Source organism: Schistocerca serialis, chromosome 3 (assembly GCF_023864345.2).
Source record: "Schistocerca serialis cubense isolate TAMUIC-IGC-003099 chromosome 3, iqSchSeri2.2, whole genome shotgun sequence".
NCBI lineage: Eukaryota > Metazoa > Arthropoda > Insecta > Orthoptera > Acrididae > Schistocerca > Schistocerca serialis.
The window spans coordinates 656,403,776-656,418,891 of NC_064640.1; the positions used below are offsets into that span (position 1 = coordinate 656,403,776).

The 15,116-nt window shown below is 36.3% G+C and overlaps 1 protein-coding gene across 2 annotated transcripts in view; it reads left to right on the forward strand.

The window, feature by feature from the left end:
* The window catches only part of LOC126470537 (F-BAR domain only protein 2-like), a 302,833-nt gene that overhangs the window by 174,357 nt on the left and 113,360 nt on the right, over positions 1-15,116 (forward strand). For both annotated transcript variants that reach the window (XM_050098467.1, XM_050098468.1), the window contains one exon: positions 1,485-1,645. In XM_050098467.1, coding sequence (XP_049954424.1) covers positions 1,485-1,645 — 161 coding nt within the window. The remainder of the gene's footprint in view (positions 1-1,484; positions 1,646-15,116) is intronic.

The following is a 15,116-nucleotide window of genomic DNA, read 5'->3' on the forward strand; positions in this document are numbered from 1 at the left end:
GTGTAATAAAACAGGAGTTCATTTCTGCGTGTGTTTGGGGAAACATCCAGGGGCTTTCAGAGGTACACACAAACACCATTTTTTTCTCCTGATTCCATTATCTAGCTACATAACTCTTAGTATTCAAATAACCTGCCCATATGATGACTTACAGGAGGATAAGATGATGAATAGAAGGTCTAAAACCTGAGTCCTCTCATTGCACCGCATGAAAGGATCCAACTGTAGTTTCACTCATTGTCTGTTCTTCAATTTAAAATTCAGATTAAATAGCGAATAATAAGTTTTATATGCAAGCCATAAGGTATACTTTGAAAGACCATCTTCAGCATGAAAAGCATAATCTTGTATCACCAGTCCTTAAAAAAAAAGTGCTGATGTTAATAATAATAATAATAATAATAATAATAATAATAATAATAATAATGGCCCAAAATACACAATAACAATAATAATAATAATAATAATAATACTGGCCCAATATACACAATAACAATACTAAAATGTAGACTTTCACGGCCTGAAAAATCATGTCCATTATAATTATCCAGGCTGTTATGCCGTGGTCGGTTGATCAATTTTGTCTCAATTCCCAATGTTTCGTCTCCGACTGCGGGAGACATCTTCAAGGGGGTCCGTAGGTCGATGGAAGGTCCAACACGCCCACTGGCTCGCTACTGACCTACGGACCCCCTTGAAGATGTCTCCCGCAGTCGGAGACGAAACGTTGGGAATTGAGACAAAATTCATCAACCGACCACGGCATAACAGCCCGTATAATTATAATGGACACAATAACAATAGCATACAAGCTTTTGGATATATGGATTATTTCACCTAAAAAAATAAAAAATAAAAAAGATGACGATATGGGGCTTTTTGAGGATCAAATAAGTCACCCAGGCCCTTTGGTCAGGGGAGGCACAACACAGATTGACTGTAATTAGTGAAATACTGGTAATTGTTAATTCATCCATTTATATTTTGTCACTTGGTAAACAGTTATTTCCATATTTACTTGACTGTAGTTTAAATTTAAAAATCCTTTCCAGGAAAAGTAAAAGTACACTATTTTGTTTTTGCTTCTTTTGCCTTTTGTTTGCCATGAGTATAATATGACTACAAAGAAGTCAACCAAGTTGAAATTGTTCACTATAGCAGAAGTAAACACTCCTAATGAATCAAAGTAGCCAACAAACCTATTGCACATAGCATAAATAGTCAGGTGTTACGAATGTTAGTCACATGTGTTGGTGAAGTCTCAATTGTGACTATGGGGTGGATACAAAAAACTGAAAAATAGATTGTGTGGGCATTTTGACCCCTTCCTCTTTTTCTTTCCTGCATATGGAGTACACTCATGGATTCCCATGATTGGTTTTATTCTGCTTTACATGTCTGAACCAGTGTTGTGAGGAGCAAATCTGTGAACACTAATTTATATAATTGAATCATTTTATATAATTATGTGCAAATATTCTCAGGAAACCAAGTAGTGATCTTTTGGGATTGAATCTCTTCCAAAGTCCGACTGCATCTAGTGCCTCAACCCCAACAGGGAATCATCCATATGCACCACTACACAGCCCAACGCAGCCAACAGTTAGCAGTCCAGCTCCATCAACATCATCATCACGCTATGCAGGTTTGTAATTTAATCTGAGATAATGTCATTTAATTTATTATAAGTAAAGTTTTTCATACTTTTTTATCCAGCCAGTCACCCACCCACCCACTTGGTAATGAGTGAGTCAGGCAATGCTTCAATACTTCCCAAACAAATAAGTCACATGCTGAAAGAAAAATATTAAATTTAACAATAATGTGCAGGGACTCTCAGTTTCAAGAATATAAAAAAATCAAATTTGAATCCTATCTTTAATACTGAATGACTCCTTGTTTTTTTATTTTCCATTTGTGTTTTTACCAGTTAAATAGATAGTGCGGTCAAAGGTGAACATGTCATTTACAAAAATCACATACACTGCAACTGCTACAAAAATAAAATATTGTTGGTATGTTAAACCCTAATTTCTTTTCCTCTCATTTGGTGCTGCTACATTTCCTCTTAATATTTTATTAATATTTGTTAAGTAGGTTACTGTTTTGTGAAATACACAGATATGAGAATGATGAACTTTGTTCAGGCTCTTGATCATTGTCCAAATCCTTAACATCCCAGATTTGTGGCTGCCTTGGTGTCTTGGTTGCTTTAATCTTCTTATACAATTTTGCTGCAACACATCCAATACTTTTCCAGTTTTTGTCACCTTCCTGTTACTTTTATGGTTGGTACTTCCCATGCTTCCTCGGGGTTTGTCAATGCCTTGTATGTTCAATTTTTTGTATTCAGTGCAGAACTCATTTTCTTTCTTCAGTGGCCAGATCTTGTGTCATTTTACTGCTGCCCCTAGAATTTTTTATGTTCAGATTTTTTTGCTGTTTTCTCATTTGCTGTAAAATGGTTTTCAATGTTCTTCCACTTATTCCATTTTATTGTTATTCTTTCATCATTCCTGTCTGTTACTGCTTGGTAGTTAGCTGTCACAGTTGAGCCATTTAAAGTATAACGTGTGTAACTCCACTTTCCCTTATTTTTTTAGATAAGGTCAGGATCTTGTTCAGGAAGTGGCATTCTGTCAACAGAGCAAATTACGTTATTTGTAACTTGCATAGCAGCTTAATATGCAGCAGCACAAATTTCTACTGTATTCAGAGACATCTATCTGTTGACTGCTGAAGTGGTGTAGTTGCAAGCTAGTTGTGGATGTCTGACTGTTCCTGTAATAGGATTTTACTTCTGCAGTTGTTTGAATTGTGTTCTGTGTTATTCACTATGAGTTAAAGTAATAAAGACAGCATTGAGGAGCTGATTAATTGGGACAATAAAATATCCAGTGATGAATATTTTCCATGACATTGAGGTAGCCCAGTGATTGTCAGTGTTTTGACATCAAAATTAATAGTTCTTGTGTTTGGATGCACTTACCAATATGAAGTGCAATATCTGAGACATAACAGCTGTAGATAAACTTGACTTTGCATTATTATGTGGCCTGATAAACGGAAAATACCACAACGGCAACTAACTTTTTTGTGTAGCCATTAATGGAAGAAACGAAACAATGCATAAGAAATACTTTTTGGAAACATTCAAAATCTCTAATGGAAGAATTCATAAAAAAGGTAAAACTTACAGAGCCTCCATGTGAAGACAGCTGAGGCTAGGAAACTCCTGGTAACAAAACTCCTGAAGGAAAAACTGGTAATAGTATATGACCACATAGCATTATTTCACTCTTATCCGTCTCACTGTACTATATATGCCGCAATCCAAACAAAAGATATTTATCAGAAAACTTGAATATTTGACTGCTCAAGAATTTGTACAAATAACATTGTGAAAGTTAAAGGAAAATGTCAAGTGAAGAAAACATTTACCGTAGAACAACACCAGTGTACAGTGTGATAACTTTGCTAACAAACTCGTCTGTTCGAGAGATGAACAACAAAAGGTACAGCTTCAACAAGGCCATGAATTGCATCTACATAAGGCTGAAAATGGTAGTGTGTCCATGAACGTAGACACTGTAACATTGGTTTCTGAGTGTTCCTGTTATGCCATTTGTTTTGATTTAGAAAAATATGTATCCTCTCATAGACTGACATGTCAAGTAGCTTACTAAAAAGTAATTTATATGCTTCCAATTCGGGAGTGCCATGAGCTTTCATCAAAATTAGGATCATTGTACTGTGGGGATGAAGTGACTGGATCTCGAAGTTCCCAAGAAATTGGTGCCTGTTGAGTCACACACATCGAAAAAAAGAGCACCCTCCACAAAACACGTTGTCATCTATAGCAATGTTTGTATGGGAAAGAACAGGAAATGGAAAATAACCATGACATTAGTGAAACTAGTTTAAAGTAAAAAAAAATAAATTGAAATCGTGCACTAAAAATTCATGACTAGTGGCTATTCCTTCCTATCTCCCCAATGATGGTGATTTTGGCTCAGTAGAAAATTACAGCAAGGTACAACAGATATTTTGGCCTAATGATTGGTAGAAGATTATTGTCAAGACAGTAGGAAAAAAATACCTTTCAAACCACTGTAATGACAGTGACTTCTTGTCTGTGGAAAACTTGGTGTAGTCAGTCATCAAGAGGACTGGCACTGAAAATCATCCAGTGTCATGGCTAAATATGCAGTGGATTTGGTACTAAAAGATTGATCCATCCACATTCTTTTTCAAGGAAACTTGTTCAACTTGTTCAACAGACATGGAATTTCACAAGTTGGACTTCAAGTTGAGATCTAAAAAAACGATGCACTGTTTTTCTAATATACCATAAAATGAGGTGAATCTGATCATAAACGGCAGTTTTTTTTTTTAAGTGCGCCCATTTACTGTAGTGATATCTGAATAAAAATTCAGTATGTTAATTTCACAACCTTGATAATGATATATTCATGTATTACATTACTTTTAATTTATAATTGCAGTTATTAGTTGAAGTTAATTGTTCATCGGTTTCACCTCCTCAGTTGAGGCGAATCCAATCATCATTGTATTTTGTATGCATGAATGGAAGAAGACTTCCAGTGGAGTGAATCCGATCACTATTTTGATTTTTAAATAACATATTGCTGTATTTGCAACAAAATTTTACAATTTATATACTAAACACATTTTTACAAGCACATTAAACTTAAGATTTTTGCGATAAAAACACTTGCATTCATGAAATTTGACAAACAAATATTAATTTTTAGTTATTGTATGTTGCAAACAATGTGAAAAGTACTTACTCAGTGTCATGATCATCTATGCCTTCAAAAATAAATTTACCTTGCCTTCTATGTTCTGCAAAAGCTTTTTTAATAATGTGGGCTCTTTCTACCTCAGTTGCATCATCAATTTCTGGAAAGACAAAATAAACATTATCATCAAGAACTTTGTTTATCAGAAATGTCATTTTTTAGGTGTCATTAGAGATGCTTTAAATTTTACCAATAAAAAACCTGAACCTTTTTTTCATAGGAAATTTTACTATGGTGAAATCATTTTCTTTAAATTCATGCCAATCTTTATCCTTTTCCTTGTCCATTTCTTCATTTTCATTTGACTCGTGCTGTTCTGGATCACTGTTAGATGTTGTGGATAGGGACTCCCTACTTCCAGCCCCTTCACTATCATTTTCATTTCAGTCACTGACAGTAAATTCCTTTTCCTGGAGTTAATGCCAAACACTTTGCTTGGTGCAGCTTTCCTTGGTGCAGATTTCCTTTTGTTTCATTAGAGCGAACCTGTTTCAGTTTCATTTTGAAGACTGTTGCGCAAGAAACGTTTGATGAGCTGGTGCCATGTGCATTATTATCGGTTGCTTCTGGAATCTATGAAATGACGTTATTGGGACAGAAAGGAAAAATTCCTGCTTTTCTTAACCCAGATATTACATTTGATATGGACGTGATAGCTATATTTTCAAAGGTTTTTTCAACAACCTAGAAAATTTGGATTTTGGCACCACTCCTCTATTCTTCCTTTCCAATCATATAGCACATTTCCCCAAGTTTTAAAGGTCTAAAAAAGACCACATCTAGTGGCTGACACAAATGAGTAAATTAGGTGGTAGAAGCACAAATTTAATGTCCTCTTCCTGGCACAGTTTAATCTTGTTACATGACAGATTACTCTGGAGATTGTTTGGGAAGTCCCAAATTCATATTCTTGAGGAAAAAAACCTTGTTTCACAAAGCGCCTAGCATCCAGCGCACGTTGATCTATCAATTATTCGGATGATTTCAAAACGCATCGCTATTGGTTTTTGAACATTTTTGAACGCATTCTAAGTTTATTTCTGAATGAATAAGAAGTTGATTTTTGAATACGTGCGTAGCGTACTTGATATCTCTGCCAGGGGAATCCCCATCGCACCTAGAAATAAACTTTCCTGCAGACAAAAGAGGACGGGGCTACACGAGCTGAGTGGAATAAAGCCGAACAGGTGAATGCCAATCGCTGTTTATGTGGTCGACTGGGTTTTCGAATGATCAGCGTTGTTACAATTGCTACCGAAACCGTAGGTTCAGACCACCAGAATTGAAATGAACGACTAACAGTGGATTACATATTATCTTCTCGGTGTATCCAAGAAAATTAAATTTTGACCCAAAATTTTTTGCCAGACCGCAACACTAGTAAGGGGCAGTTGTACAGTCCCTGGCTGGCAGCTGCTTAAGTTATATTCTGGGCGTAGCACAGAAAATGCGTTGTATTAATGCGTAATAACGTCTAACCAGAGAATAAACATGGGATAACTAAACTGGTGATTGTGGTAGGGTTAGTGAAGCTAACCAGAGATTAAGTTTTGACACTGGCAGGAATAGTTGCAAAATTAGTGACGGCAAGGAGAAGAAGCTAGGACATCACACAAATTATGGAAGAATATGAGGATTCCAAATTTATATAAAAATTTCGTACTACTACTTTTCGGTCTCATGTTTCAGCAACTGGAGAGTATGAACAAAGTGTGAAACTATTTCGTAACATGAAGCTTTTTCCTTGTAGTAGGCCTAATAGGCATTTGATTTTGCTACTTCTCGACATATGTTCTGTTGTGTTATAAAAATGACCATTTGTGCCAAAACAGTCTTGTTTATTTGGTGTGTTACAATTACTACAACATTAGGCAACCCTGTTTCGTGGCAGGGTGAGTGCCACTATCTAGTATTGCCTCAAGCCGAATTATGCGTTTTAGTGTGATTCACGAAATTCTGCTCTTGGAGTATCCTTTAATGTCTTGTTTCTTTTATGACACAGTTTAAGAGCTTTTAATGTATTACACGTACGAACATATGGGCTTCCTGCGTCATCGTAGCTGTGTGAGCACAGTGACGCCTGTTACCTGGCACTCTCTGGCTACTGCTGAAACGAACCTACTTCCAACAGGTCACGGAAAAATATTGTGAATGGTTGTTTGAAAAGCATTACTTTCAAAGTAAATTTCCTTTTACACAAGGTGAACTATGTGCAATAATGTAGGATGAATTTCTTAAATCTGAGTGGTTGACTCTCATTTAAAAATCGACTCTTTGAGGACGATCATTTAGAAGAATTTCGAGCCTAGAAGATCAGACATTTATGCCATTGTTAAAAATTTTACTGGCATATTTGTGTGATGTATCTTAAAGTGTAACGCGCGCAAAAAAAGATCAACGTTATATGTGAAAGCTTAGCTTCTCTTGCAGCTTATTAATCTTCGAGACTAATATTTTATGTGGAAGCTTTGCTTTTCTTTTCTTTTCTTTCCTTCTATTTTCTTGTAGCAACACTATTTATATTAATTTAAATCATTAACTTTTCCCATTTGTGTGTTCGCGCAACTTAACAGTGATGTTGCTATTGGCTGACTACATCACGTGTCCTATGCTCTGAATATCGGCCAGCGGGATCGCATGACATGAGCTATGACTGGCTTACAAAAGCACGTCGCAACCTTGATTTCAATGCTTTGGAAAGTAACATGTGGTGTTAGGTTGAATTTGGATTTATGCTTTCATAACACGAAAATATGCAGTGTACGTGTTGCTGCACATCAAAGATCTTTCCAAAGCATGTTGTTTCCCTGAGTTTCGTTTTCTAAAGTGCCGGGAAATTCTGCACCGGTATATAAAACCATAACCATTGAAAGGATTGATAAGTTTTACAGTTCCGAGGATAGGTACACTGTCACTTAACATGGAAAAAGTGTATTTTCACCCGGGAGAAAGTTTATTTTGAACTAGGAAAAATCTGGACTTTTTTTTTTTCCTTGTCCATGTATACACCCTAGTTAAGCATCTCTTTCATGCTCTCACAGTTACTAATCAATATTGTAACAAAACATGTCGCTCTTCATTGGATCTTCTATCTCTCTTATCAGTCCAACATGGCAATGGTCTGAGATAGATGAAAAATACTGAAGAAATGGTTGAACAAGTGCCTTGTGAGCAACTTCTTTTGTGAATGAATTACAATTTGTTTAATATTCTTCCTATGAATCTCAGACTGTCATCTGTTTATCCTACTATTTGTTTTATGTGCTCGTTCTAGTTGAGGTGGTTCCAGGTCGATACTTCTATATGTTTTACGGTGGTCACTGTTTCCAGTAATTTGTCATGAATAGTGTAGTTGTGTAGTAGTTGATCTCTCTACCTGTGTATGTGCAATATGTGTAATTTATTTATGTCCAAAGCGAATTGCTAGTCCCGGCACCATTCATCAATCTTTTATTGGTCCCTATGCAAATGATTACTGCCTTCTGGTGGTGGTATCTTCTTATAGACAACATCATATGCAAACAGCCTTAAAAGAGCTCCTTGTACATTCTACTAGATCATTTATATACATTGTGTGATCAAAAGTATCTGGACACCCCCCAAAAAATTAAGTTTTTCATATTAGGTGCGTTTTGCTACCACCTACTGCCAAGTACTCCATATCAGCAACCTCACTTGTCATTAGACATTGAGAGAGAGGAATGAGGAACTCCGCAGAACTCACGGACTTCAAATGTGGCCGGGTGATTGGGTGTCATTTGTCATAGGTCACACTCCTAAACACCCCTAGGTCCACTGTTTCCGATGTGATAGTGAAGTGGAAAGGTGAAGGGACATGTACAGCACAAAAGCATACAGGCCGACCTTGTCTGTTGACTGACAGAGACCGCCGAGAATTGAAGAGGGTCGTAATGTGTAATAGGCAGACATCTATCCAGACTATCACACAGGAATTCGTAACTGCATTGGGATCCACTGAAAGTACTATGACAGTTAGGCGGAAGGTGAGAAAACTTGGATTTCATGGTCGAGGGCTGCTCATAATCAACACATTATGCCGGTAAATGCCAAACAATGTCTCACTTGGTGTAAGGAGTGTAAACATTGGACGATTGAACAGTGGATAGCCATTGTGTGGAGTGACAAATCACGGTACGCAGTGTGGCGATCCAATGGCAGGGTGTGGGTATGGCGAATGCCCAGTGAACATCATCTGCCAGCGTGTGTACTGCCAACGGTAAAATTCGGAGGCGGTGGTGCTATAGTGTGGTCACGTTTGTCATGGAGGGGGCTTGCACCCCTTGTTGTTTTGCATGGCACTATCACAGCAGAGGCCTACATTGACGTGTTAAGCACCTTCTTGCTTCCCACTGTTGAAGAGCAATTAGAGGATGGTGGTGATGGTTACACAACAACAACATTCCAGTAATGGACTGGTCTGCACTGAGTCCTGACCTGAATCCTGTAGAACACCTTTGGGATGTTTTGGAATGCCAACTTTGTACCAGGCCTCACTGACTGGCATAAATACCTCTCCTGCGTGCAGCACTCTGTGAAGAATGGGCTGCCATTCCCCAAGAAACCTTCCAACACCTGATTGAATATATGCCTGTGAGAGTGGAAGCTGTCATCAAGGCTAAGGGTGGGACAACACCATATTGAATTCCAGCATTACCTATGGAGGGCACCACGAACTTGTAAGTCATTTTCAGCCAGGCATCCGAATACTTTTGATCACATAGTGTACATTGTAAATAGTTACTGTCGTATCAAACTTCCTTGGGATACCTTTGAAATTACCCCAAGGAAAGCTGTACACAGGACCATGGCTTGTTACAAAAGAGGAGGAGGAGGTCATTGACAAACTTTCGCTCTTCATTCAACCTGTTCACCACTACTTCATTTTCTTTCTTCTGACAGTGCTGAGGACATTGCATCCTGAATGTAAAATGATGATGATGATGATGATGATGATGATGATGATGATGATGATGATAAGTAACAAAGGTTATGTAAATTGGTTGTTGTTGACTGATAAGTATAATTTTTTATAGTAAATAAAATTATTTACATTTTACAACACAAGTGATGTAACTACATTCCAGCCATTATGTCACATCTATAACTGGTAACATTTCTTGAAATTATTTACTACAGTTAGGAAAAACTGAATCATATATTTTTAAAGCATGTAAGTCAACTGAGACACATTTATAGGAAATTGAAAAAAAGAAAAAAAAAAAAAACTTTGATTTGTATAATAACTTTACATGGGCATATTTACTCGTATTATGTTACATGGTGCAAATGTGATTGTGAGAGAAGATATTGAATTTCAAATTTTATATTTTAGTAAAGTAATTAATCATTAAAAGCTGGAAACTGTTGCCTTTAGAGACAAATACATACAGAAAATACTAAAATTGCACACTCCTTTTTATTAACATTATCTTGATTGCATGCAACATACGTACAGTTACACGTTTCACAGTACTAGTGCAACATTCAACAACAACAACAACAACAATAATCAGTGTATAACAGTTCATTCACTCGCGATCTTGACTGTTATTCGTTACAATCCACTTCCAAGTTTTATTATAAAAAGGTAAGTTTTCATCAGGCAGATAACTTTGGAATTCAATTGTGTTAGACTTAATTGCAACATATCCTGATGGGTAAGTTTATTTTTCTGGCACAGTTCGTGGATCACATTTGAGCTCTAGATGAAAAGTGTGATTATCAGTCCAGTAATCACTGTAGAAGCTGCAATACAACTGTTTCTTGTATTATCAAAAACTGAATGTGAAAAAGTGGCGCTAAAGAATGTCACTTTCCCTTGTCTTCCAATACTTTGAGTTTCTTCAGAAATTTTGTTCTTCCTTTAGTGCAGCTTCCACCATGACTGGTAAAAATTGTGTTCTCTCACTGGAAATTTGTTTTGAATTTTGTTGAATCTCCCAGAATTGATTAGGTACATCAGAAATCTGCTAAGAGTGTGATTTTCATTCTGAGCTGAGCAGTTGTCTGAGAATAGATGAAGTTTGGTGTATTCCTTTGGTAAGCTCCCGGAAGCACTTGTATTACAAATAATAGATAAATGTTGCTTCCAAACTATAATGCAGTGCATGTTTAATTGTGTGGACAACAATGACAACATTCAGCAATCAAAACAATTGCAGAATGTTGTTCTGTTGTGAACACTTCTGGTAATGCTACACAGGGGTGCGAGTAGAAAGTATTCTACGAATGCTATCCAACCACTATTTTCAAAGGGACATGAGTCACTACTGATGCCTCTATAAAAATAACATTGTTTTTCAGAATACTATGGAATGTGCACTAACTGACATTGACACCTCTTTAATGTCAGTCTGTGCGGTTACAAATGTAGTACCTGAAGCAATAGCAAACACAAAATCACAGACTGATGCTCTTTTAAAGTTATATGGTTCAATTAGTGTGATGACACACATGATAAAAAGTAATATAAAAAGTACTGTTGAATTTGCTATAATAATACTCGTAAACCATTAACCCTTTAACTGCTCTGGACGATTTAACATGCGCTACTTTGTACCTGTCCCAGTGTGCTCTGAATGTGTTTACACACGCCACCACTCCTTCTATCTAATACTCGTAGACGCAGTCAGAGCACACAGGGACAGGTACTCTGAACGTGCCTACGCGTAGACACGTTCAGAATACCATGTAGAAGGACTGGTGGCATGTGTAAAATCGTTCAGAGCACACAGGGACAGGTACAAAGGCACACGTGTTAACACGTCCAGAGCAGTTAAAGGGTTAAGTACCTGGAAACAAGAATAATGTGAGCTACACCAATTGTGCTGTAAGGGGGTCAATTAGCAATTGTATTATAATAATGTGGGACCCTAGTTTCTTTTCATAGATGATACTTCCTTCAAAATATAAAGCCTTCTTGAATTCAATACCTGCACTGACTTGCTATCTTGTAATATTAATTCTGAGAGATAGAATTATTTTACTCTCCCCAGGGAGCATATTAAATTGAGTATTTTGTACCATAATGGTCAAAGTTACAAAATGGCTTTTGTGGTTCCTCAAATAAACCTCTCAATTTTGCTTCATTAAAAAATTGTGATGGTGCTCTTTTACTCCTATCTCATCCAGTGTTCTTTACACAAAGCTTCAAGAACTTATATCTTTAAAGTTGAGTGGTGTTAAGTAGTATTATTCCTCTTCTTTTGGTACTGTTTCATTCATAATTGTATCATTGTGTTCAAAAACACATAATTTAAGAATGAATAGCAACAAAATGATTGATATTTTTATGGATGTGTTAAGGAATACCAATCAAATATTATTATTATTTCTTTCTTTTCTCAGACATTATGTCTGGTCAAAAATGGAAAGTGACGCGGACCTTGATCAAGCGTGACTTCCTTTTAACTGTACGGTATATGTTACATTGCATTTAGGAACTTTCGGGTAATTGAACATGTATCAGTAATTACGGATTTCTGTAGTTGTATATATAAGTTTGGATGTAGCTGTATTGCATTGATGTACTGGTGGATATTGTGTGGTATGACTCCTGTAGTTGATAGTATAATTGGTATAATGTCAACTTTATCCTGATGCCACATGTCCTTGACTTCCTCAGCCAGTTGGATGTATTTTTCAATTTTTTCTCCGTTTTCTTCTGTATATTTGTTGTATTGGGTATGGATATTTCAATTAGTTGTGTTAATTTCTTCTTTTTATTGGTGAGTATGATGTCAGGTTTGTTACGTGCTGTTGTTTTATCTGTTATAATGGTTCTGTTCCAGTATAATTTGTATTCATTGTTCTCCAGTATATTTTGTGGTGCTTACTTGTATGGGGGAACATGTTGTTTTATAAGTTTATGTTGTAAGGCAAGCTGTTGATGTATTATTTTTGCTACATTGTCATATCTTCTGGGGTATTCTGTATTTGCTAGTATTGTACATCTGCTTGTGATGTGATCTATTGTTTCTATTTGTTGTTTGCTAAGTCTGCATTTACCTGTTGTGGTATTGGGATCTTTAATATATGCTTGCTGTAATATCTGGTGTTCATTGTTTGATCCTGTATTGCAATCATGAATTCTTCTGTCTCACTGTATATATTGCCTTTTCTTAGCCATGTATTGGATGCATCTTGATCGATGTGTGGGTGTGTTGGATGATACGGGTGCTTGCCATGTAGTGTTTTCTTTTTCCAATTTACTTTCTTCGTATCTGTTGATGTTATGTGATCTAAAGGGTTGTAGAAGTGGTTATGAAATTGCAGTGGTGTAGCTGATGTATTTATATGAGTGATTGCTTTGTGTATTTTGCTAGTTTCCGCTCGTTCTATAAAGAATTTTCTTAAATTGTCTACCTGTCCATAATGTAGGTTTTTTATGTTAATAAATCCCCTTCCTCCTTCCTTTCTGCTTAATGTGAATCTTTCAGTTGCTGAATGTATGTGATGTATTCTATATTTGTGGCATTGTGATCGTGTAAGTGTATTGAGTGCTTCTACGTCTGTGTTACTCCATTTCACTACTACTCCAAATGAGTAGGTCAATATTGGTATAGCAAAAGTATTTATAGCTTTTGTCTTGTTTCTTGCTGTCAATTCTGTTCACAGTATTTTTATTAGTCTCTCTCTAGTTTTCTTTTAGTTCTTCTTTAATATTTGTATTATCTATTCCTATTTTTTGTCTGTATCCTAGATATTTATAGGCATCTGTTTTTTCCATCGCTTCTATGCAGTCACTGTGGTTATCCAATATGCAATCTTCTTGTTTAGTGTGTTTTCCCTTGACTATGCTATTTTTCTTACATTTGTCTGTTCCAAAAGCCATATTTATATCATTGCTGAATACTTCTGTTATCTTTAGTAATTGGTTGAGTTGTTGATTTGTTGCTGCCAGTAGTTTTAGATCATCCATTTGTAGCAGATGTGTGATTTTGTGTGGGTATGTTCCAGTAATATTGTATCCATAATTTGTATTATTTAGCATGTTGGATAGTGGGTTCAGAGCAAGGCAGAACCAGAAAGGACTTAATGAGTCTCCTTGGTATATTCCACGCTTAATCTGTATTGGCTGTGATGTGATATTATTTGAATTTTTTTGGATATTAAGTGTGGTTTTCCAATTTTTCATTACTATGTTTAGGAACTGTATCAATTTAGGATCTACTTTGTATATTTCCAATATTTGTAGTAACCATGAGTGGGGTACACTATCAAAAGCTTTTTGGTAATCAATGTATGCATAGTGCAGCGACCTTTGTTTAGTTTTAGCTTGATATGTCACCTCTGCCTCTATTATCAGTTGCTCTTTACATCCTCGTGCTCCTTTGCAACAGCCTTTTTGTTCTTCATTTATAATTTTGTTCTGTGTTGTATGTGTCATTACTTACTGTGTAACGACTGAAGTTAATATTTTGTATATTGTTGGTAGGCATGTTATGGGGCGATATTTAGCTGGGTTTGCTGTGTCTGCTTGATCTTTAGGTTTCAGATAAGTTATTCCATATGTAAGTGTATCAGGGAATGTGTATGAGTCTGCAATGTAACTGTTAAATAATTTAGTTAGATATGAAGGTGTTGAGGTGAACTTATTTAGCCAGAAATTTGCTATTTTATCTTTTCCAGGGGCTTTCCAATTGTGAGTAGACTTAATTGCTTGGGTGACTTCATGTTGCAAAATTATCACTTCAGGCATTTGTGGTATCATCTTGTATGTATCTGTTTCTGCTTGTATCCACCGTGCATGCCTGTTATGTTGTACCGGGTTTGACCATATGTTGCTCCAGAAGTGTTCCATGTCTGTTATGTTTGGGGGATTGTCTATTTTAATGTGTGTGTTATCTATTGTCTGGTAAAATTTCTTTTGGTTTGCGTTGAATGTTTGGCTTTGTTTCCTTCTATGTTCACTTTTTTTTGTATCTTCTAAGTCGTTTGGCCAATGCTTGTAATTTCTGCTTCTTTTCATCTAATTGCTCTATCACTTCTTGTTGTGAGATTTTACCTAACCATTTTCGTTTTTTTTCTGACATTTCACTTCTTATAAATTGTGTTAGCTGTCCGATGTCTTTTCTCAGTTTTTCTATTCTGATCTGTAGCCTGTGTTGCCATGCTGGTTTTGTGGGTTTCTTCTGTGTGTTGGTTGGTTCTGATCTCTGCCTAGTGTGTATATTTAGTGTAGTGAGTGCTCCTATATAAACCAGTAGTTGTAACTCTTCCATAGTTGTGTTTTCATTTATTTTGTTGTGTATGATTGTGTTGTTAGTTTTT